Below are 22,442 nucleotides of genomic sequence, written 5' to 3'. Positions count from 1 at the left end.
TGCAAAGCTAGCAGTGTTTTTTCCTGTCTTTTTCTTGATAAAATACTCCTGAGATGTATCAAATTAACATATAGGATCCAGAACAGCTGCTGAAGCTTTTTCTTGTCTTTCAGAACTCGAGCAACCTCAAGAGAGGAGAAAAACCTCCAGAGCTTTATGGAGCACCCCAAAGAGAAGTGGGTGGAGAGTGCCTACGAGGTGGATGGGCCCCATTATTACACCGTGCTGGCTCTGCACGTCTCACCCCCGGAGAAGTGGAAAGCCATGCGAGTGGAGATCCTCAAGAGGCTCCTTGTCACCTCCCAGACGCGTGTGGTGTCACCAGGGGGAGCCAGCAGGTCAGACACCACCCGGAGCTGCTCCTCGGCTGCCACCTTGCTCATGTTACTGGCTCGGGGGCCAGAGCCACCCGGGAGCTTCTGTGCTGAGAGAGAAGCTGGCATGTTTTGGAACAGCAGAGATTAACCCTTCCGAGTAGCTTTGTTAGTTCTGGGTGGGTTGTGGGGTGTATCAGTCTGCTGATCAGTGGGAATGATGCTGCTTCTAGGAGTATAGCTAAAAGCAGATGAAGAGTAAGCTGCTTATTTTCCCCTCACCTCAAGTGAAAGGCTGTAGGAACTTCTCTTGTGTGCTCTTTCAGAGCTGCCAGAGTGCTCTCAGCTTGCCTCACTAAAGGAGCTGTTTCTGTGCTCTTTTGATCCAGGCACCAGCTTCCCTAAATAGAAAAATAGAAATAGAAATCAAATGCCATTGCTTTTTTAAAAAAGAAAAAAAAAAATCAATAGCAGCTGTAGGGCTCTTGAAGTACAAGAATAAGTGGCTGTGCCTGCTTGACAAAAGCACATATTTTCAGAGAAGGAAGAGTGAATTCCAGTTTCTGAAAAGATGATTTAGAATAGCTGTCATAATTAGGAATAAATTCATAATTATTCTCAGTCGCCTTAAAGGGCATTCTTACTCTGATGACATTAATTGTGTGTTTGATAAAGTCATTACACTGTAGTAACACACAGCATGCATCAATGCTATTAGAGGCATCAAAAATGAAAGAGCCCTTCAAGGGGCTCATGTATTGATTTCTTTGCTAGTTTCTGCTGTTCAGGCTCAGCCTGCTCTGTGTTTGTGTCTCCTGTACCCACCACCCTCTTTCCTTCTGGGAAAGGGAATTTAACAAATAGAGGAGATGTTATTGGGGAGGTTTTTTTTCTTGGCCATAAGAGCTAGCAGCCTTTCATGTAGCCCACACAAGAGACTGGTGAAGCAAAGCCCCTGTGTTGGTTTGCTGTGGATGATTGATGTTTTTTAAGCCCCTCAGTAAATTATTCTGTTTCTTTCCCAACTTACCTTGAGGCATATATGCAATAAAAGCATATTGAAATGGAGGAAACAAGAAACTTGCAGCTAAACCATCCGATCTCTGGAATTTCAGGGGGAAAACACACAGATATAATTCTCTGGAATCATGTCAAGGTTTATCCAAGGGCTTTCTTTAATCCCTGCAGACTAAGAGAGCACAAAGCCTTCCACTCATAATACCTCTGAGAAATAGAAATATGGCAATTCTTATTTCTGAGGTCTGAGCTTATTTATTCTTGAGGAAAATCAGGAAGAGGGCAATGGATGGCAGAATGCTCTGCAGAGAAGTGCACATAGTCTCAATTTGTAGGCTGAGGCAAAGCATCTGTGGCATCACAGCAATATGTCTGCATACAAACAGTGAAAATAAGCATTCGTGAAGTCATAGAATCATAGAATGTTAGGGGTTGGAAGGGACCTCTAAAGATCATCCAGTCCAACCAAATGTTAGATACAGGATGAGTGTGTTCTCCAGCAGTGTCAGAGAACATCAGGGTGCTGGAGGCTAAAAGCTGGAGAGATGCAAGGACTCTGCTGCCTTTCCTGGGGCAGATGGAGAGAAGTTGCTCCAGGAACCAACAGTGCTTCTAAAAGTAATTGAGGCTCAACTCAAGACCCTAAGAAGGGTCTGTAAGTGTTATTAATGAAGGTGCAAGCAATACTCTGCATCCCCTCCTGCTTAAATGAGGGCAACAAGTACAGCCTGTACTCTGTCCTGTGGTTCCGCTCAGCTGGATTAGTCACTGTAAGACAGATTTGAGGAAAATTTAGCCAAAAATGTCTTCTCTCTCTGCCAGGAGCTACAGCTGTCACAGTTTGTCTGCAAGACCAAAGTGAGGGACACTCAACACCACCTGGGTTTTAGAAATCCTTTGTATTTAAACCCAGAGATGAAATTACAAGGATGGATAGGAGTTCTGGGTTTGTTCTGGGTTTTGTAAATGCAGTTTACAGATTCCAAAGAACTGAATCAGGTGACCAATTACCTGCCCATTGTTCCTGAGCCAGGAATGCTTGTTAGAAAAATCCTATAGACACTGCAGTATAGCTTTCATCTGGAGTTGAAGAGGAAAATAGCCATTTGGGTTTTTTCCCTTTGGTCCCGACTGTGAACTTCCTAAAATATTCATGAGAGATGCAAGGCTCCCAAAGTGTTAATGTCTAACTTTCTGCTGGCAATCCATGCATAACTGATGAGCCTGAACCAGCTTACATTAATGAAAATGCAGCAGCTGTTATATGAAGTAGCTGTTCCAGAAGGTAGCTACCAGACTTAACCCACGAGGGCCTTTTAGTTTTCAATTAAAAGAGCAGACTCCAATTAGATCAAAACCATTCACATAAAAAGAAACTCTGTCTTGCAGTATTTGGGAGTCTAGAATTAGCCTCGCTCTAAGTTGCTCTTCTTCCCATGGAAATTTAGTCACCTTTACTAATTGGTTTTCCTTTAAATAATTAAGCTGAGCTGCCCAAGCAGACTGCCACCTACCAAGCCATCCGTTTTAAGGGCAGACACACAAATGGAGTCTCCTAGAAGAGCAGCAAAATTTTCATTTTGCCACAAAAAAAAACCCAAGTTGTGACAGATTGCAGTTGTGCTGGTGGTCAGACGATGCCCTTTGGTCATACTGCCTTGTGTCAGTGGCAGCAGAACTACTTCTAGATACATAAAAAAGGGCTTTTTTTTTTTTTTTTTTTTTCCCAAAGCTTTCAAGTGGTGAACAGGAAGCAGCGTGTGATGGAGACAGATATACCTGGGAAACACATGCAAGAAAATTCCAAAGCCATTAGAGTTGCTGGCAGGAGGTTCCACCTTGCCAGAACATGTTTGTGATTAATCCTGCAAGCTTTGGGAGCTGTTATCCTAGGGCAGCACTGCACCTTTCATAGTATTTCTTCAGCCAGATGTTGAATTTCCAAAATAAATCCTTTCATGGCAATAGAATAACCAAAAAGATACTAAATGGAAATTCTTCTGTTTCTTCAAGGGCAAAATATTTCCCTCAGAATTTTTCAGGAACACTTTTGTGAGTTAGAAGCAAAAACACATTCTCTGTCAGTGCTACAGACTGTGCCTTAAATCTATATTTAGTTATTTCATCAGCATTCTGCTGTACTCCAAGCAGTGGAGTACAAATGGGAGCTGTGTATTGTTTCTTCTGACTTTGCTGTTGGCTTCCTTCATAGTCTCAGAAGTCTGCTTTCCTCTCTGCTCGTTTTCTTGTCAAAGAAGGTTTTACTGGGTGCTTTTGTTACACCAGGCACAGCTGGTAAAGTAACTTCCTAGCCATGGGAATCAGTACACAGAAATTATGGATGCTCATTGTTTGCTTCATGTCAAAGAGAATCATACAATCCCAGCCTGGTTTGGGTTGCAGGGACCTTAAAGCCCCCCCAGTGCCTCCCCTGCCATGGTCAGGGACACCTCCCACCAGCCCAGGGTGCTCCAAGCCCCTTCAACACTGCCAGGATGGGGCAGCCACAGTTTCTCTGGGAAACCTGGGCCAGGAGATTGAGGTCCAACCTCAATCTCCTCTCTTTCAGTTTGAAACTATTCTCCTTCATCCCGTCCTTCCAGGCCCTTGTCCCAAGTCCCTCCCCAGCTTTCCTGCAGCCCCCTTAGGCTTATGGCAAAGCTCCCTCAGAGCCATTCCCCATGTGTGTTGTTGAGAGGCTTTTTGGCTGTTTCAGCTTTCGTGCTATTCATCACATCAGTTACCAAGGCACAGTAAAGTGATTAACTCCAGGATTGATTTCATTCTCTTCCTAGACTGGCAGATAAGGCAGTGAGGGAATACTCAACGTACCGCTCTGGCCTTCTCTTCTGGGCCCTGGTAGATCTCATTTACAACATGTTCAAGGTAAGGATTGAAGTTCACATGCATCAGCTTTCTAACCTGAGCCACCACGTGTGTTTGAAATAGAAAGCAAAGTTTGAAGCCCCTTTTTCCAAGATCCTTGTAAATATAGAACTTCACCTTGGATGAGCAGAAAGGCCACAAGCAGCTGCCTCTCCTTATTGTACCACTTGCAGTTTGAGGTCTAAATGATTGAGAAACTTTTCCACGTTGCAACACTTCCCCTGTATTATTTATTTGTTTATTTTTTTCTGCCCATTGTTCACTTACACAAGGACATTCAGACCTGAACCAGGGAAACAGATGGAGAAGGAAGTAGGGACATCTACCAGCAAGAAACTTGCAGCATTCAAAGAGGTTTAAATAATTAGGGTGAGAAAATGCCTGCAACCTTGTTTGCATTCTGTACAAAAAGATTACAGAGTCACATGGAGTGACTTTTCTTGCATGGTTTGTTTACAAAAGGAAGGCGTTGCAAGTCCAGGATCAGCACAAGAAGGTGTCAGGGTTTGCAGTTGTTCTTCTAAGTAGTTGTTTTTTTGGACTGATTTGGTACCATTTTCCCCTCTTGTTAGAAGGTGCCTACCAGTAACACAGAGGGAGGCTGGTCCTACTCTCTTGCTGAATTCATCAGACACAATGACATGCCAATACACGAAGCTGCAGACAAGGCCCTGAAAACCTTCCAGGAGGAGTTCATGCCAGTTGAAACATTTTCTGAGTTTTTGGATGTGGCTGGTAAGTGTGCACCTTCCCTTTTATAGGCTGTCTCCTGCAACTCGTGACTGCTGCTTGCTTGAGACAGCAAGGATTCCTGACACTGCTGCAGCAGCTTGTTTGTACCAGGCAGTGAGAGGGGGAGACCTCAGCACTCTAGCTGTTGCCTAAATTGTTCTGAAAACAGTTGGGACACAGGCCTGAGCATCCCCAGACAGGAAAATTTCTCTCTCCTCATCCTGCAGGTCCTCCCCCTGCTCTGTTGAACAGCATGGCTTGGGGATGTTTTCGGTGTATGTGGTTTGAAGGCTGATAAACAAATGTGACTGTGTAGCAGAGGCAGCAGTCCAGTGCAGCCAGAGTTCCTGCCAGGGGGATTTTGGTAATGCCAGGAGATGCTGGAAATTCACCTGCAGAGAGGCTGCACATAGTTCTGTCACAACTTGGTTGTGTCCCAGGCTGGTCCCTCACTGTCCAACGTATGGAACTGCCAAGCAGGGTCCCTACAGCAGCTCTGCTGCAGGAGAGCAAGAGACATATGGATTTAATGTACACACTTAGGTCCCTTCAGCATATGCATCCAAGGATTTATCTTCATCTTGCCCATACTTAATGATGACAGCTGCAATGTTATGTTAACTTGCACAGGCCCTAGCCCAAATCTCTAATGCAGGCAGGAGAAACTGCTTTGTGTACCTAATTATTCTGTATTGTCTTCTTTTGTTTAAAGGACTCTTATCAGAAATCAGTGATCCTGACAGCTTCCTCAAGGACCTTTTGAACTCCATCCCCTGAGCCTCCAGCACAGAGAAGCGTTGGGCAGAGACTACACTAGCTTGCCTTCCATCCCTTTGTGTTCCTCCTTGTGCAGTCTGTCTTTTCCCTGAGGAGTGCTGCAGTTTTTTGTTGTGGTTTTTTTTGTTGTTATTGTTTTGGTTTTTTACTTTCTACAGTTTTTCTTCTCTGGAGTGATTTGGAATTTAGATTTGTTTTATCCTGTATTTCAGTGCTTCTATCTGTAAAGCCTTGTGTATTTGAGCTGGTTGAAAGAACTTGTACAGAGAGGAATCCAAACCAGTAAATCTTAATGCTTTAGTGTGCACCTCTTTGAAGTTAAATAAATCAAACAAATGGGTAAGATGGGTTTGACTAATACTTTAACCATGCAGTAGCCTAAATGCCAAGTTCTTTCTCATCTTTTCTTTCAGAGCTCCATCTCTCAGGTCTCAGAGCTCCTGCTCATTCCAGCCCATAGTGTGGACAAGGAGACCCAGGAAACAAAAGACTCATAATGAGCAAGGAAGCGAACTAATACTAATGATTGTACATGCAGAGCAGGTTTTCCTCTTGTGGGACATGAGCCTTAGAGACTCGTGAACTGCGAGGACAGCATTTCCTTCCACCCCTTCTTCACCTGGGGGAGGGCAGATGTCCCAGCTGCAGTCACCTCCCCTGGTGCTCCGTGTTTCTCCTCTCCTGGGCATGTTGCATATCCCAGTGTCTTTCCCTGACTTTACTCTCCCAAGGCTGTGTTCAAAGCAAGTGTGCATGTTGTACCTCTGCTCTCCTGGCCCTGCTGGCAGCGTCGCCTCTCAGAGGGATGCTGCTCACCTGGAATTCCTTCCAAATTTTCAGCTTCAGCTATAAATGCATGGAAATACAGACACTGCACACCTCTGGAGCCCACCACTTGCCCTTTGAGACCTTGTGTTACAGTGTGCATGACCTGAAGCCAGGTGCCTGCTTTGAACACAGCCTTGCCCTTTCTCACCCAGTTGTGCATGCTGGTAACTTAACCTTTACCACCAGTTCTGCTCCCCTGTAACCCAGCTGACCCCTGGTTAAGCTGGAATCTAATAAAGCTTTCCCTGTGTTTCTTGTCTCTGTTTGATCTTGAATTTCCGCAATCCTAACACAGTCCCATCTCATAAGTAATAATTATTTTAGAAGCTAACTAACTCTGTGACTTACTTGATGCCTTTTCTTAGTGTCGAGCACGCATCATAATTTGGCAATTAGCAAAGGGGGGAAGGAACAGTGTTTTTCTTCTCACCTCTGTGGGTGCTTATGTCACTCCTGGCAGTTGAATTTGGTTCTGGGGAGGAGTTGGGGTTTAGTGTCTTGCAGGGGACTCAAGGACAAGTCTGTGAGCTGCTTTGTTGGTTGGGTAAATCTGGCTTATGAAGGGACAGGAGGGGGGCAAATGTGTGGGCTTTGTTCTTCTTTTGCACCTGCCTCTTAGCCACATAAAAGAGAAAAACACACCTTGTTTTAAAAGCTCTGTGAAGTCAAACCTAACAGTCTGCTCTCCAAAGAAGCAGCTGTGGGAACACCTAGGGGTGGATGCACAAGTGTTGCTTACCAATTCAGTGTGCAGGAGCTTGGGCAACACTAAAAACCCTTTTCAAGTAAATGGCCTTTCAAATCAGGATGATTCCTGAAAGCAGCAGTGAGCAGGTAACAAGAAACCAGGTTTTAATGACTGGAGGAGTATTAGGCTACCTTGCTACCTCCTTACTGACCTTTCACACTGGGGGCAGTGTGTTACTCAAAAATGGAAAGCAAGAGAGGAGCAAGCCTGAAGGAAAATGCCTCAAAACAGGTAAAATGATTCAAACTGATGAACAAAACCAGTAGCTGAGCGGTAGAGTCAACTCCTTCTCCAAGAAAAAATAGTTTATTTGCAATGATGCATAGGAACATATGTGGCTTCTGTGATTGTACTGAACCTGACTTCATGGGCAAGAACTTCCCCAAGGTGAGCTGGTTTCCTTGTAATGGATCAAACTCTGGTAATTGTGTATTAATTAATCTTGGGAATGATAACTCCAGGGGGAACAAAGTCCCCAGCCCTGCTCTGGCTACTGGCTTTGCCAGTGGTTCCTGCTGTGGGTGAAATGGCCCTTCTGAGCCTGAATTCACTACAACAACCCCACAACCCCCCAGGCAGGTGGTACCCAAAGAAAACCACCTGGTGGCTGGGGCTCTTTCTCTAGAGATGAGAAGCCCCTAACCCTCCCCTTTGGATTTCTTGATGGTTTCCTTTGTCCTGCTGCCTTCTCCCTTTGGACTTCCCTTTTTCAAGGCAGGGCAAATGTCCTTCTGGAAGTTTTGCCCAGCTGGGTGCTCTTTCCAACATCTGTCCTGCTGGGATGGGAAGCCTTCCTCCCACTTCTCTCTGCCCTGCTTCCAACCAGCTCTCCATCCAAGTTTCTCTTCTTACTGCAATTGCCTGGAAGTATTTTCAAAGAAGCTGGGAATTAGAGCTGTGGAGCATAAACACGCCGTGAGCTGCAGTGTTTCGATGCCATAAAAGATTCCCTGAACTTTTTCTGACGCAGGAAAAATTTATCTCCTTGGACATGTGTCTGCATGACTTGTTTTTCAGGGAAGGACACACGTGTGTATTCAGCATGACTGGTGGAGCCTCAACCCTTATGTGGGTATGTCTCAGGGTTGCAGTTTCTGATGAAGAAATTTGGAGGAAAAACCTCTTTTCCCTTGGTCCAAAACTTTTGGGGAGCCTTAGTGTGCATGAGCACACATGGTACTAAAGGCTAAGTTGGTATTAAATAGCAAAAATCCCTTTCATACAAAACCAGTGCCAGTTTCTGTCAAGATGAGGCTGAGACATTGCTCAAGGAGCCTCCAGCAAAGAAATGAGACACCAGCCATGCATCAGTGACTGCTGAACCACATGAAAACAGCTCCTGCAGCCTGGCTGGTGCTTACACTGGCTGCAAAGTTTGCATCATGTGAAGTGGGGTTCAACATTTTCATTTTATCAAAGTGTCTCCTAAGGTATCAAAGTGTCCCAGCCTGAGAAGCACTGAGACCTTTTGCCATGCTGAGCAGCTGATTCCCTGGGACCACTGCCCCAACACCATCCCAAGCACTGATTTGGGTTGCTGAGCACCTTTTCCTCCAGGACAGGAGAATCACCCCAGGCTCCACCACTGCAGGAATCACCACTCTCACCATGCTGTGCACACGCCTTGCAGGGCTCTGTCACTCTGACTTTGCCGTCTGCATGTGACAATAAAGCAAATCTTCTGCAAAAGGAGATTTTCTGCAAGGCCAAAAAGAATCTTTCTGCGAAAGAAGCCACAAAAAAAAAAAAAAAAAAAAAAAGCCTCTCCCTCAGCCTTGTTGAAAGTTCAGGGCTTATACCTTACTGATCTGTGGCCATCAAGCTCAAGGACTGGACTGACCATCTTCCAAGGAAGTCAGTGGCATAAGTGAATACAAAGAGCACCAAGTCCAGGCTCCCAAATTTAAATTCACAAGTGAAGCCAGGCAGGTTTTTATCTGCTCTGAAGGGCCACCCTGCCAGCCTGAGGAGCTGCTTTGCCAGCAGAGACCTCCCGTGGTCTGTGGGAGCTTATTCAGAAGCCAGCCCTTGGGTCCCATTTCTGCTCCCTGCCTGACTCCAGATAAGAAAATCAAGATTGGCCTTGACTTGTTCACTGAACATCACTGGGGTGCAGCCTGTGCATGTTCTCACCCCAGCAGGGGATGGTTCACAACTTGTCTAGAGAATCAAGGGCATGGAAAAAACAAGGCACACAACTTACAGGGACCACTGGAAAAGATGCTTGGATGAATTAAGTGCAAAATCACTTCAGGGATGTCTCCCCCACCCAGTACATGAAGCTGTTGGGAGAAGGCAGCACAACTGCCCTCTCCAAAAGGGGAAAAAAAAATAATTATTAAACTCCCATTTGCAGGTTTATTTGGCAGGATTGATCCTACTTTTTCACAATAACTACTTAGCTCAGGGAAGAGCTTCTTGCTCCATCCATCTGATCAGAAACTCAATGCTTGGCAGAGGAACCCTCTCTGCCTTCTCAAGGAGAAGGTGCTGGTAGGAAGAGATGCTTTTTAGCTAAAATTAAAAATAAAATGGACAAATGCCATACTGAGGGAAAGTCGTGGCTTTTAACCCGGAGACCCCAGGCAGGTTAGGGGCCCCCAGGCATCACCCTCCCAAAAGGCAGCATTCCCAGAGACTGGGATGGGGAACACAGCTTTCAGCCCCCTGAGGTGTCTAAAGAGATCTGGCCACTGCCTCATGAAAGATTTTATTTATTTGCGCAGTGCTAATTAAACTTTTCTTAGAGCAGGATAATCCCCTGCTCGGTGCTGTTCCCTGCATCCAGGCTCTGTTGCTGCAGGTCCCAGCTTTGAAGCAAGGAATTAAAATCTCTCTCTAAACCTCCCCTTCTGCCCTGCAATGATTTTTCCCTTCATCCCACAGACCCAGGAGGGTTCACACAGTCAGGTGCTGCAGAGTTCTCCTAACCCTTCCTACATCACCCTGGAAGCATCAGGCAACCTGTGATAGATTTCCCACTCTAAAAAAAGCAGGAGCTTCTTTTTGGAAATGTGCCACCACCCTGACACTCCTCTGCCTGACTCAGACCCATCCCTTCCCTTGTAAAACAGACAAACCACTTGGAGGTGAATCAGAACCAAGCCTGAGCTTTGGGTGATCTCCAGCCAAACCCAAAGCAACCCTCCAGCAAGTCCTCAGGGACCTGCAAGTGTCCCAGGGGGCCCAGAGCTCTGGAAGGAAGGGTTTTAGGTGGCAAGGGCCCAGGGGAGGTTTACACATGGATTTGGGACTTTCTGCATTTGTGTTCTGCCTCTGGGGAAGCTTTTCCATCCCTACAGCTTTTCCCCACTGGGGAATGTGTATGACATTGAAAGGGCACATAGAGCAAGCAGAAACTGCAAAAAGTAAGCTGGCTTTGGTTTAAGTTCAGCTTTGGTAGGTGAAGAGAAGCTGGGCTTAAAAAAAAAAACCAAACAAATACCAAGCACATCACGTTTAGTCTTGGCTGGCTTTTAGTGTTGGCTTAGATGTTGGGTCCAGCATCTTCCCTTGCTGTGAGGAAGTGGTGTGAGAGGAGTAAAGGAGATGCTGTGATTTGGGGCAGGAGGGCAGGGGTTCCCCTGATTAATGGCCTGCCAGGCTCCAGCCATTAAGATGTAGAGATATTCACCAGAATGATGATAACCCAAATGATTATTGCTGTTAAGAATCCCACTGAGCTCCTGTTCTTTGTGGCAACAGGACCTCAGTAACTCTTGGTGTGTGCCCCTGGGGTAGGCAAGTGCTGTCCTCACCCCCAGGACAGGGAAATGGAGGTGGAAAGGGCTTGGGATGCTCCTGCAAAGCTGAAGTCCCCTGAGGCTTGAACACAAATTACAGCCCTGGGGAGCAATGGAAGGCAAAAGCAGCACCCTGGGACAGCACTGGTGCTGTGCTGGCTGATAAAATCTCATTTTCAGCCCCAAATGGGTGTTTGTGGTGCTTGTTGTGTTCATGCCTTTGGTTATCTGTCCTGCTTGGGCTCTCTGGTATCTGCTGTGTTGGTGCTTGCCCCATTGTCCAGACAGCTGCATGTCAGGACACCCACAAGCTCCTTCTTTGGATGTTTAATCCCTGCAGCTTCTCCTAGGCCATTTATTTTTTTTCTAAATCTTATTTAATGAACAAATATGAGCGCATTCTAAACCCAGCGCTATCCTTTAATTATGCCTAATTATTATTCCTAATATTTGATGACAACAAACTAATTCCCATATGGTGAGATCAGACATTAAAGACCCATCTCTTGAGTGCCAGCTCAGTAATATTTCTCTTCCCTTGGTGTTTATTTTTGCCTGCTGTAAGCAGTTTTGCTGTAACCAGCTCGGTGACTGTGTGAGCTGGCACAGAGGAAAGGCATTTACCAGCTAGAGGCCGCCAGGCTTTGTTACAGGCTGGGAATCATTGAAAACTGGGTGTCTAGCTGTCAAGGTGCTCCACCCAAGGACCTCTCCCTTAGAAACAACCCGGGACATTGGGAAATCTAAGAGGGGAGCTGCTTGGAAAGCTTTGGCTCATTGACTCACTCTGCTGACACCAAGTTTCCTTGCCACCAGCATCCCTCTGGGTGCAGGATGGGAGGCAGGGGGCTGAAGGGCTCCCACCACGAAGCATTTTCTCCATCCTGTGTCTGGCAAAGAGATGCCAGGCTAAACACCCCACAGAAAACACTCAGCTAATGGCTTCTGAAAGGGAGATCTAGGGAAGGAGCTAAAAATGCATCCCAAAAACCACCATCTGTGCAATTTTGGTTGCTGCTCAACCTGTTGCTGAGCCCAGCACAGGTTATAAAGTGTGTGGGAATGGCAAAAAAAAAAAAAAAAATCGTAACATATTTTTTCCCAAAAGACAAAAACTGTTTGAAAGTTGGTCCACATTTAAAATTAAGAAGGCCGGGCTCTACCTGCTACATGGAGAGTGAAAAGCTCAGCACTGGCAGGACTGAAACTGCAACAGGGCAAGCAGAGATTAATGATGCAGCATCCTGCAATTATCCTCAATGAGCTGCAGAGCAACCACTGCTGCTCTGAACCACACCTGGGGCAGCCTGTGCAGGCTTATCGATGTGTGTTTGCTTTTCTACTCAATACAGATGCAAATATTTGGTTACTAAGGAAGTAATTAATATTGCCACAGCCTCCAAGGAAATAGGACAGCATGTCTGAACCACTCCAAGCTGGTGGATGCTTCACACTCACTCTCAGCATCTTTAGCTCTTGCTGCATCCTTATCTCCTGAGTTCACCTATATTTTTGGGGGTTGAACTTGCTGCAGAAGGTTTTGTTGCCAAAATATTAATATGGTCTCCATAGAGAAGATCATCCCCAGCCCAGGTGAGAGGAGATGGGCATGGTCTTTGCATCCCCAGCTAGGGTGACTGGCTGGGGACAAATGCAGCTCTTCAGCCAGGCATGAGCAGACCCTCAGCATCCCTCTGTGGCACAACTCTGTTTTGCTGTGCTGATGCATATAAAACCCCCAAATGTGGAAAATGAGATTTTTACCTCAAAAAAATACCCCACGACAGGATCGAAGGAATAGCCCTGTGAAGGGAGAAGGTGCTGGATTTAAGCAGCAGTTTCTATTTCACCTGAGCTGATAGAACAGATATAAAATACAAGGGGGAACAAACCATAGTTTGAGGAGGAGAAACCTCCTTTAAAGGCAATAAAGAACCTGCAAGGGAGGAAAGTTTTCTGGGCTTGTAAATGCTGATGTAACTCATTCCTCCCCCATTATCAATAGCAACCAACCTGCCAAATACTTTCTGTTTCTGCAGCCTGACGTGATGACTGATGCAATTCCTGACGATTCAAAGGCTTCCCTTATACGGCTGGAAATTACAACCCTGGTGACTAACCCAGCCCTTTCTCCACAGAGGGGACACCTTGGCCATGTTTAAAGAGCCTCAACCTCTTTTGGTGGGGCCTGAGTCACTGGAGGAGTCACCGGGGCAGCCAGCCCATTCTTGCCTGTTTCCCCAGATGCTTCTTGCAGGGCACGGGCAGGCAGGGATGGTTTCTTGCTCCCATTTCTTAAGAAACAGCCTTGATGTGGAGGCATCTGTGGGAACATGCAGAGAAAAAGGGTTGGCTGGGGTCAGAAATGCTTTGCTGTCTGAAAACACAGTTGTGATGTTGTGGGGGTCACTGCAGCAACTCACCAGTTGATAATCCTATTGCCCTGGTGGTGTTTGGGCACCATCACGTGGGGCTGGGTGAAAAAACAACTTTCTTTGGGGAGGCAGTGTTGAAAATTCTGCATATTTCAGTAGCGCAATTTGCACAAATAGCCTTATTCAGGCAGCAAGGGTCAGAGCCCCAGCGGAGTGATGCTAATCCCAGTTTAACCACTGAAGCTTGCTGGTTGGTAAATGGCAACCTCCTGTGACTGCAGAGTCTGGGGTGGATAAATCACCTTTTTCCACTTCTGAGGTTGGCAAAGAGCAGGCTTGGGTGGTTACTGCAGCCCAAGGGAATAGGAAGGGGCAAGAGGGAGGGATGCTTTGGAAGTGATGCTGCTTCCCTATGATGCTGGAATGTCAGAGGCAAGGAGGGGTCTCCTCTTCCCACTGAGCTGGGCATTTTTGAGAGCTGCTGTTTGCAGGTGAAGCTGCTGCATTTGGTTTGGTTGTTTGGAAGGAAGGTAGATCCAAGGAAACAACTTCCCATTAATGTCAGGTTAACAAAATGCCAGTGAAGAAAAGAAACTCAGGAAAAAAGAATATTAAAATCCCCTAATATTAAAAAAACCTAAGCAGATGCTGAGAATAGTCCTGAAACAATCACTGAGGTTTACAAATGAAGGATGCTTATGAAGCAGTTGAAAATGGATGTAAAAGTCAAATCCCAGGGTCCAGATTCCTCAGACCTCTCTCCAGCCCTTCTTGGGTGAAGCAACTGAAAGCAAAAATAAATCCAGCACATTATTCTTAGCATCACTAGGGGTGGTCACTGTTATTTAATTGCCAGATAGTTTCTGTGTTCAGAAATAGCACCATTTCCCATCTCTTTTCTTTCCTGTCCAAATAGGAAAAGGGCTTAATCACTGCTTCATTATTTATATCTGCAATTGGCAGGCAGCAAAGAGCTTTCCATGTCAGGAATCAGAGGAATCCCTCCAGGAATGTCCCCAGCCTCTGCGGGGTATCCCATGTGCTGGACCCTGGCTGCTCAGGGCCAGCAGCACCGGGTCAGCCCCGTGGGGCGAGAGGGATTCCCATTTCTCCCAGCCTAAAAGCCTCATTAATTAATTAATTGTTGCGATTAATTCAGGATGATTCACTTGCAGGGGCTGGGATGAAACTGTAGCCTGGCGGTGGAGCGGGATGCTGGTGGTGAGCGTCCTGATCCCTGGGATGAGCCAAAGCTCATTAGGAAACAGACTCATTGATTTAATGACCTTTGGATCAGCCCTGGTGGATCCGTCCTCACCCCGTGGTGATGGGTGCTGCTAAATGGGTGATCACGATAAGCACTGGCTCATCAGGCAGGTAGAAAAGCATTAATTAACTGGCTGGTTTATCACTGCCTCTGATGTTTTCCTGCTTCCTTAAGGGAAAAAATAAATAAACCTCATGTGCAACAGGACCACGAGGTTTTGCCGGCGTCTGAAATCACCTAGTTCCTTCCAGCATCCCTGCCTGCTCTGCACCTAAAAAATGGGAAATCACCCACATCTGGGACAAACCTGATCTTGGTTGGCTTCTGCCCATAACAAAAACCTTATTATCGGGGGGTTTAGTCTATTCTTGCACTTGGCAAGTATTGCTGTGAATCTGCAGGAGGATCCACATCACGGAAATGCTTCCCAGTGAGCTGCAATTATTTCCTTTAAACGAGAAAAATGCAGAAGAATGCAAATGGAAGACACACCTGGTTGATCCATTGAGGGTACCCAACATCAGCAGTCACAGCCCTGCCCTGGTGACCAAGGTCTTACAGGTATTTAATATATACTTTCAAGGTATTTTCCCTGCACCTCATCCATGAACACAATTGAGGATGAAGTGTTTTTCCGGGCAGAGATAATCTTTGCAGGTGTTTCTTTGAGTCACCCCTCCAAGAAAGCACCTCCACCCAGCACATTGATTTTATTGTTTTTTTCCAGGAGGTGCTGGGGAAACAAACACATCACCAGAGCCCTTGGCAGAGCCTTGGGTCAGGGTGCTGAGCCCAGCTCACAGGTGCTGGTGCTGTTTGACTGCAGGAAGTCCAAGCTTCTGCCCGTGGAGGTTGATGTAAATATTACCTGGGAAGCCCCGGGTTTTTATTACAGACTGAATGAGCAGCTCCATCTTTACCCCAGTGTTACCGAGGGTTTTCTGCCTTGCTTGCTCACCAGGCATCACTGCCATCTGTGGCACTGCGATGGAGTAATCACATCATTCAATTAAACAATATCCTCTGATTGCCAAATGGCTCAGAAGTCTGGTTGGGAAACGCTTTTTTAATAACTTAATTATTATATCAACGTTTGGTAGCGCTTGGGCAGAACTCTGCGTCTGGATAACAAAATTCCCTTCTTATAATTTAATCTGATTCAGGAGGCGATTTCTCCAGCAGTAGCCGAGCCAAGGCTGGGGTGGGGTGGGGCGGGTTCCCAGGGCAGCAATTTGACATTAAACCGATTGATCTGGGGACCCCCAGATACCCCCCGCACCCTCCCGCAGTTTCTAGGGACCCTGGGGGCGGGGCTACGAGGCACTGGGAGGGGATATGTGGTAGGGGGAGGGGCTATGCGCCGCAGGGGGGGCGGGGCTACGGGGAGGGGGCGGGGCTACGGGGAGGGGGCGGGGCCTGCGGGGCGCGCTGGCCGCACCGAACCCGCGGTGAGGCGGAGCCGGGACCGCCCCGCGCAGGCGGCCGCTGAGTGCTCGGGTAGCGGCGGCCGCAGGACCGGGAGGAGGAGGAGGAGGAGGAGGCGGCGGCGGTGGTGGTACCGTCACCACCGGTTCCCTCCTTCTCCCCTTCACCCTCAGCGCCCGCCCCGGCTGTCGTTAAGCGGCCCGCGCCCTCCCTCAGCGGTCACTTCTCCTCAGCCACCGCTGAGCCGCCGCTTCCGGCCGCATCCTCTCCCGCCCCCCCACCCCCTCCTCCCATCCCGCTCCTCACCTCAGGGTTTGCGGGGCGGCCGCCGGGAGATGAACTCGCTGCTTTTCGGGGAGATGGCCCGCGCCTTCTCTCCTGGCGTGGCGGCTTCCTCCTGCCCGCTGGGCCCCGGCGGTGCTGGCGGTCCCGGTAGCCCGGCGGCGGCGGCGGGGGGGGCCCCTCCCGTAACGGCAGCGCTTCGGAACGACCTGGGCTCAAACATCCACCTGCTGAAGGGGCTGAACGTGCGGTTCCGCTGCTTCCTGGCCAAGGTCCACGAGCTGGAGCGGCGGAACCGTCTGCTGGAGAAGCAGCTGGCGGCCCAGCAGAGCGAACGCGATCGCCGCCTGCGCTACAAAACCTTCTCCCGGGACCAGGCCGTGCAGACCGACTCCGGTACCTCACCGATGCTGCCGCCACCGGGCCCCGGCCACGGGCTGGCCGCTGGGCCCCTCTCCTCGCCGCATCACTACAGCCGATTGCCCGGGACCATCTGGAGCTACACCCAGGTGCGGCGGACCGGAGGCGGCGGGCTGGAGACGGTGCAGGGGCCCGGGGTCTCCTGGATCCATCCGGACGGCGTCGGGGTGCAGATCGACACCATCACCCCCGAGATCCGCGCCCTCTACAACGTGCTGGCCAAAGTCAAGCGGGAACGGGATGAGTACAAGAGAAAGTGAGCGGCGTGGGGGGGTGGGGTGGAGGCGTGAGGATGCGGGGAAGGGAGGGGGGGATGCGGGCTGCCCGCTCCTGCAGTGCGGGGAAACGGGCGAGTCCCTCCTTCAGGCGGGGAAAGCAAGATCGTGGGGAGACCCTTGGGGACATGGGGACAGGCCTGCTCCTATCCCAGGGCTCCTCCACTTGGGAGGATGCTCCCGGGATGCTCCCATGTCTTTGGGAAAGCTCTGCCTCGGGGGGGGGGGCAGGGGGTGGTTGCAGCTCAGCTTGGTGTCCAGAAAATGGCAAGATCTTTCCCTGGGAGGCTGGAGGGCCATGATCTGAAAAGGAGCATTGTCAGCTTGATTTACAACAACAAGAAAAAAATTTAAAAAAAAATTACTCCTTTTTGGAGAAAGGAAATAATCCGTTCTTAGTATTGCTCCTAAATTTAGCTTGCCTTCATTTTCTGGTCTTACCACTCCAGTAGTGAATTTTGTGCGCCAGCTCTCTGAAATTAGCTCAGTGCTGCAATATTTGGGTTGCAAATACTGCAGGGGAAGGTTTGCACTCAGGGATGTTCCTCTGAATTAGTCAAAACAAAAGCCTTAATGACAGCCATGTAAACCCTGGTAATCTGGAGGGTTCTCTCAGCCTGTTGGTAAACCCTGGGTTTTTAACTGGTGTTCTCCCAGTTGGATGGGAGTTGATGGATAGGCTTCCCTTTGCTTTGCTGTATCAACCTATCTGTGCCAGAGATGGAGGCCAGAGGGGGGGAAAAAAAAAAAAAAGGAAAAAAAACCAAAGAGGTAGTTGGGATTCTGCAGGGAGATTCCTGCATTGTCTGAGAGCTGCCTGTCCTTTGGGGCTGGCTTGGGCATTCCTAATTGGAATTTTGGCATTTTTAGGCTTAAAATGCCTTTCCTCTTTTCCCAGCCCTGTGGTTTTTTTTTTTCCCTGCAAAACCTATGTAATCCCTTCTTACTGGATCTCAGGCAGGCAGCATCTCTGGCCTCTGTGGCCTGTGAAGCGTAGCTGAATTTCTTCAGTCCATGGTAACAGGACTGCAGTGTGCTCTTTGCATACCTTTAGCCATCAGCTTTTATAACTGACCTATTCTTGTCAATTAACTCTGTTTAGAGAGTTTTTATGGGCAGGCAGATGCTGTTCAAGAAGTAATTTTTAGCCTATTTGTTAGCTAAAGCACTGTCTGCTCTCAGTGCCTTGTCTTCCAGCTTGTATGCCTGGATTGCTCTGTGATTTGGGGCTGGAGCACCTACTGACTGGGTGGAAAAAGAAGTTGGGCTCTCATTTAATTCCAGAATAGGAGATGCCACCAAGCCACGAGGTTGTGTTTGTTTGGATGGTTGGTACCAAGGAGATGGGAGTAGTGGTGCTTCAGGGGAAGTTGTGTGTGAGGTGTAGGTTATGTCACCAAAAGCTAGGGATACTTCTTTTTTAAACCCTATGTCTCTCTATATTTTTTTTCCTTGGGGAAGAAGAGACTTGTAGGCTGGTTTAAGTTTTTCTGCTTATACACAGCTGATTCTGCTTTCACTTACCTGTGTGCACCAAATTTTTAACCCAGTCTGTGTTGAGGTGTGGGTGCTTGCACACCCGTGGGGATTGTATACACCAAATAAAGCCAATGGAGTGAAGGGGACCTCATTGTAAGTAACCACAAATCTCATTTTCACCAACCTCCCCACTCTTAAAGCAAGTTTTTCTTCTGGTGCTTAAAAATAATATTTGATTAATGCATACCAAGACGTATCTCATTAGTATTATATCTCTGTGTGTTCATTACGAGGTAAATGCAATGATTATCCCTCTCTGTGACCTTCACTGTTCAGATGGACATGCCACAGTAAGATCCTTTGGGGCAGGTTGGCTATTTCATTTCTGGCCTGGAGCACACTTTGGAATACTTATGGAGTAGTTGTGCTGGTTTAAATTTAATTCTTGCAGTCAGAGTAGATTAGTCAATTCAGTTTGATTAGCATGAGCTAATGAGGTGTTGCAGTGTTTGTCAGCAATTCCCTGAACATTGGTACCAATGTTTTCTTCTTTTCTTTTTTCTTTTTGCAGGGAAAGGCTTCTCTGTCATGGCATGTTTGCTTGTCTAAACACATACTTTGGGTTTACCTTATCTTGCTGTCAACCCTTTGATGATCAAATTTTATTTAGGGAAATGTGCTCCAAGTAGAAAATAAGCTTTGTGCCCATCTCCTGATGGTGCTGTTAGGGCCTGCAGAAAGTGAGATGTGTGCACAAGTTTCTTGAGATCCTGTGAAGATGGGGGCGTTATTTGTAAACCAAGGGATGGGCAGCCCCTTGGCCTTTGGAACAGCACTGCTCCAGGTTGCATGGTTCTTTGTTCTGGAAACACAATGTTTGCTGGGTGCAGTTGAGTGGGTTTGTACACTCTTGTTGTTTCACAACCAACAAAATAATCATTTTGATGAACACCACAGCCTTTTTGAAGCAATTTGCCCTTGTGCTCTGACTAGTACAGCACCAACTCACCATCCAAGAATGCGTAAAAAGATAGTGATACGTTACATTTCTTTCCTAAAATAATGGAGGCTTTTTTTCCTTTTCAGCCTGACCACTTGGTTAAGGAGGGCATGGCTTGCAAATGCTTCTTCTTTGAAATATTTGGGCACCAGCAAAACCCGAGGCAGATTGCATTGCTCAGCCAGGGAGTACATTGCTTATACCTAATGTGTGTGTTGGTGTTAAAGACCTAAACTCATTGATCTCATTCTTATGAATTAAGAAATGTAATAGTGGAATTCAGAGTTGAAATAATGCCCCCCCTCCCCCTTTTTTTTTTTCCTTACTTTTAAAGGTGGCTTTACTTCTGCTCTTGAAAATAATAGTGAAAGATCATCTTAAGATACTCTTTGCAATGAGATTCTGCCTGTGTAATTTTTGGGATTACCAGTCGCTTTGTTTTAGAAAAATACATTCAGCTAGGAGCTGAATGTTCCAGCCCCCAAAACCATTTTCCTTGGACATCCTATCACAAAAAACCTGGAGTTCTGAGGTTTAGAAATTATTACATAGTCAGTGGAGCAGCTAGATCATATTTTACCCACATTTTTGTTTGTGTCTTTAGTACAAATGGGAAAATGTTGCCGTAAGGAGCCCAGCAGATATTCCAGGCCCAAAATTGCTGCTTTTTTTTCCCCTAGATCATGTTATCTTACACTGTGGTACATTAACATAAATCTTTTTCTACTTAACATGTTGTCTTAATCTTATAGTATTTTTTCTAGTAACGATTATGATTTTACATTGTGGCTTATGACTTCAGATGTGGGAGTCAGCAATTGGAGAAGATTTATAGGAGAAAGGAACTTAAAATTTAATATTTTTTTTCAAACTGTGCTAGCATTTAGAAGAGCTCTTGCCTGTAGATCTGATTCCAAATCCCTTGTGCCTTTTTATCTGTTACTACTCTTTTACCAAGAAAAGGCAAAATTGTCCTCTATCAATTGTCAAACTATATCAATAAAAGGTACTTCCAGGGACATCTGAAAATACAGGCAAGTGTCAGATTGTGTAAGTGAAGTGTTATTTTCTAGACAGAAAAAAAAAAATTATTCATACTGCATCACCTCTTTTAAGGCAAGATTGAACAGTTTTGGGTTTTTAGATGACCAGTGTTTAAACCTGAAAATCTGAAGAGCATTTGGGATGTGAAGCCAGCCTGCTCTGTCCTTCTGGAAGTGCTGGTCCCTGGCACAGGTGTGGGGCTCAGCATCTGGATTGCAGGCTGATGCCCTCTGTTTGTGTCTGTAAGCGTGCAGCCAGGTCTTCAAATCTTCCTGGGTATGGAAGGGGGAAAGGAAATGTGCTTTTTTGTCTCCCCCTCCATTAGTCTGCTTGCATCACTGGCCAAAGCTCAAGGGCTGAGGGTGTTTTCCAGCCCCTGGAGCCCCTGTCAGGCAGGATGCTGAGCCCAGCACACAGACCTGCCCAGAGGATTCTCACCTTCCATCTTCCAGCCTTGCCCTGAGATCTCCCCTGAAGATCTCTGCACATCTCTGTGTGTTATGACAGGCAAAATACTGCTGCGTGTGGCCAGCCGGAGTCTGCTGACTTGGTGAAAACCTTCTGCAGTCATTCCCTGCTTTCCTTTTTTTTTCTTTTTTCCTTTTTTTTTTTAGCTCTTAGCTGCAAGAAGGCTGCTGAGCAGTCTGTGAGCTGGAGCCTGAATGCTTGCACAGATTTGTATGGGTTCAAAATTGTTCTTAATTGGTGCAGATGTTGAGTCTGCCAGATGTTAGTCGGCTTCTCCAGCAGAGACTTAACTGTTCTAAGAGCTGAAGTGGAAATAATTGTTTTACCTCAGGATGGTATTTCAATTGGAAGATTAATAAAGTCCACTTGAACAAGAGATTATCTTAAATTTGCTGCAGCTGGGAAGGACAAAGATTATCATTGTCGAAGGCAGCGTGCGTCAAAACGCACTGGATCTCGTTTTTTTAAAGAAGGGAACTTAATAAAAATGTGCTTAAGATAAGCCCTGGAGGAATGTCTGCAAACTTTTAAAGCTAAAATATCAGTGATAACAAGATGCAAATGTTACAGGTAGACCCAATAAAAAACAAATAATTTTTTTATCCTTGTAGAAGAATGTAACCGGTGTGTGAGACTTCAGTCCCTGTTTCAATTGGTTACAGAGCTGGTAATAATGCAGCCTCTGTGTCAAGCCAAATAGATGTGTATACATTTAATTCTGGCATTTCTGCTTTTCTTTTTATGTTTTAAAGGGGTAGTTATGTTTCACTGTGGCTTTTCACTAAAATTCAGTGTTCCTTGCTCCTTTCAAAACTGCCACACAACCCAGTATTAGACATTTTTGGATAGCCCTTATAAAATGTGTAGTTGGATGTGAAATGCTTGCTCGGGTGAAACCTGAGACTCAGTCTTGAAGACTTTTTTACTTGCACTGAGAGGATGTAAGTTTTCTGTGTGAAGAAGGTAGAAAATTGTCCAGTGTAAAAAAACTTGGCTGTACAACAAAAAATTTACATCCCCTATAATTGGTTGGAAATTATGGAATGGGGTGGAAAGCTGTACTGCTTGGAGCTGTGCAAATTAAGGACTATGAGAATTATGCTTGTTTGGGTGTCAGACATTTGTCTTCAAATGATGCCATCTTTGCTTCTAAAAAGCTGCTGCAGAGATGTGGATTTATGATGTACATGAATATCTGGTGCATTCTAACAAAACTCTAATTAATTATTTTTTTTCCATGGTGTAGCTTGGAAACTGGGACTTCTGGGTTGTAATAATGTTGGAGGAGTTTTGGAAGGACAGGAGGATGTTTCTCTTTGATCCCACTTTCTAGCAGTGGTACACAGTGGGGTTGTATTTTAT

The 22,442-nt window shown here is 46.6% G+C and overlaps 2 protein-coding genes across 7 annotated transcripts in view; both read left to right on the top strand.

The window, feature by feature from the left end:
- UBR4 (ubiquitin protein ligase E3 component n-recognin 4) overlaps positions 1-6,069 on the top strand; it is a 77,121-nt gene extending 71,052 nt beyond the window's left edge. For all 6 annotated transcript variants that reach the window (XM_071767226.1, XM_071767224.1, XM_071767223.1 and 3 more), the window contains 4 exons: positions 114-338; positions 4,127-4,217; positions 4,790-4,952; positions 5,662-6,069. In XM_071767226.1, coding sequence (XP_071623327.1) covers positions 114-338; positions 4,127-4,217; positions 4,790-4,952; positions 5,662-5,726 — 544 coding nt within the window. In that variant the 3' untranslated portion in view covers positions 5,727-6,069. The remainder of the gene's footprint in view (positions 1-113; positions 339-4,126; positions 4,218-4,789; positions 4,953-5,661) is intronic.
- A 10,063-nt stretch (positions 6,070-16,132) lies between these two features.
- The window catches only part of IFFO2 (intermediate filament family orphan 2), a 35,883-nt gene continuing 29,573 nt past the window's right edge, over positions 16,133-22,442 (top strand). Inside the window, exon 1 of the mRNA XM_071767386.1 lies at positions 16,133-17,070. Coding sequence (XP_071623487.1) covers positions 16,448-17,070 — 623 coding nt within the window. The 5' untranslated portion in view covers positions 16,133-16,447. The remainder of the gene's footprint in view (positions 17,071-22,442) is intronic.

Source organism: Heliangelus exortis, chromosome 23 (genome assembly GCF_036169615.1).
Source record: "Heliangelus exortis chromosome 23, bHelExo1.hap1, whole genome shotgun sequence".
Classification (NCBI taxonomy): Eukaryota; Metazoa; Chordata; class Aves; order Apodiformes; family Trochilidae; genus Heliangelus; species Heliangelus exortis.
Note: the sequence above shows the minus strand (reverse complement) of the source record. Positions and strands in the feature narration are given on the sequence as shown.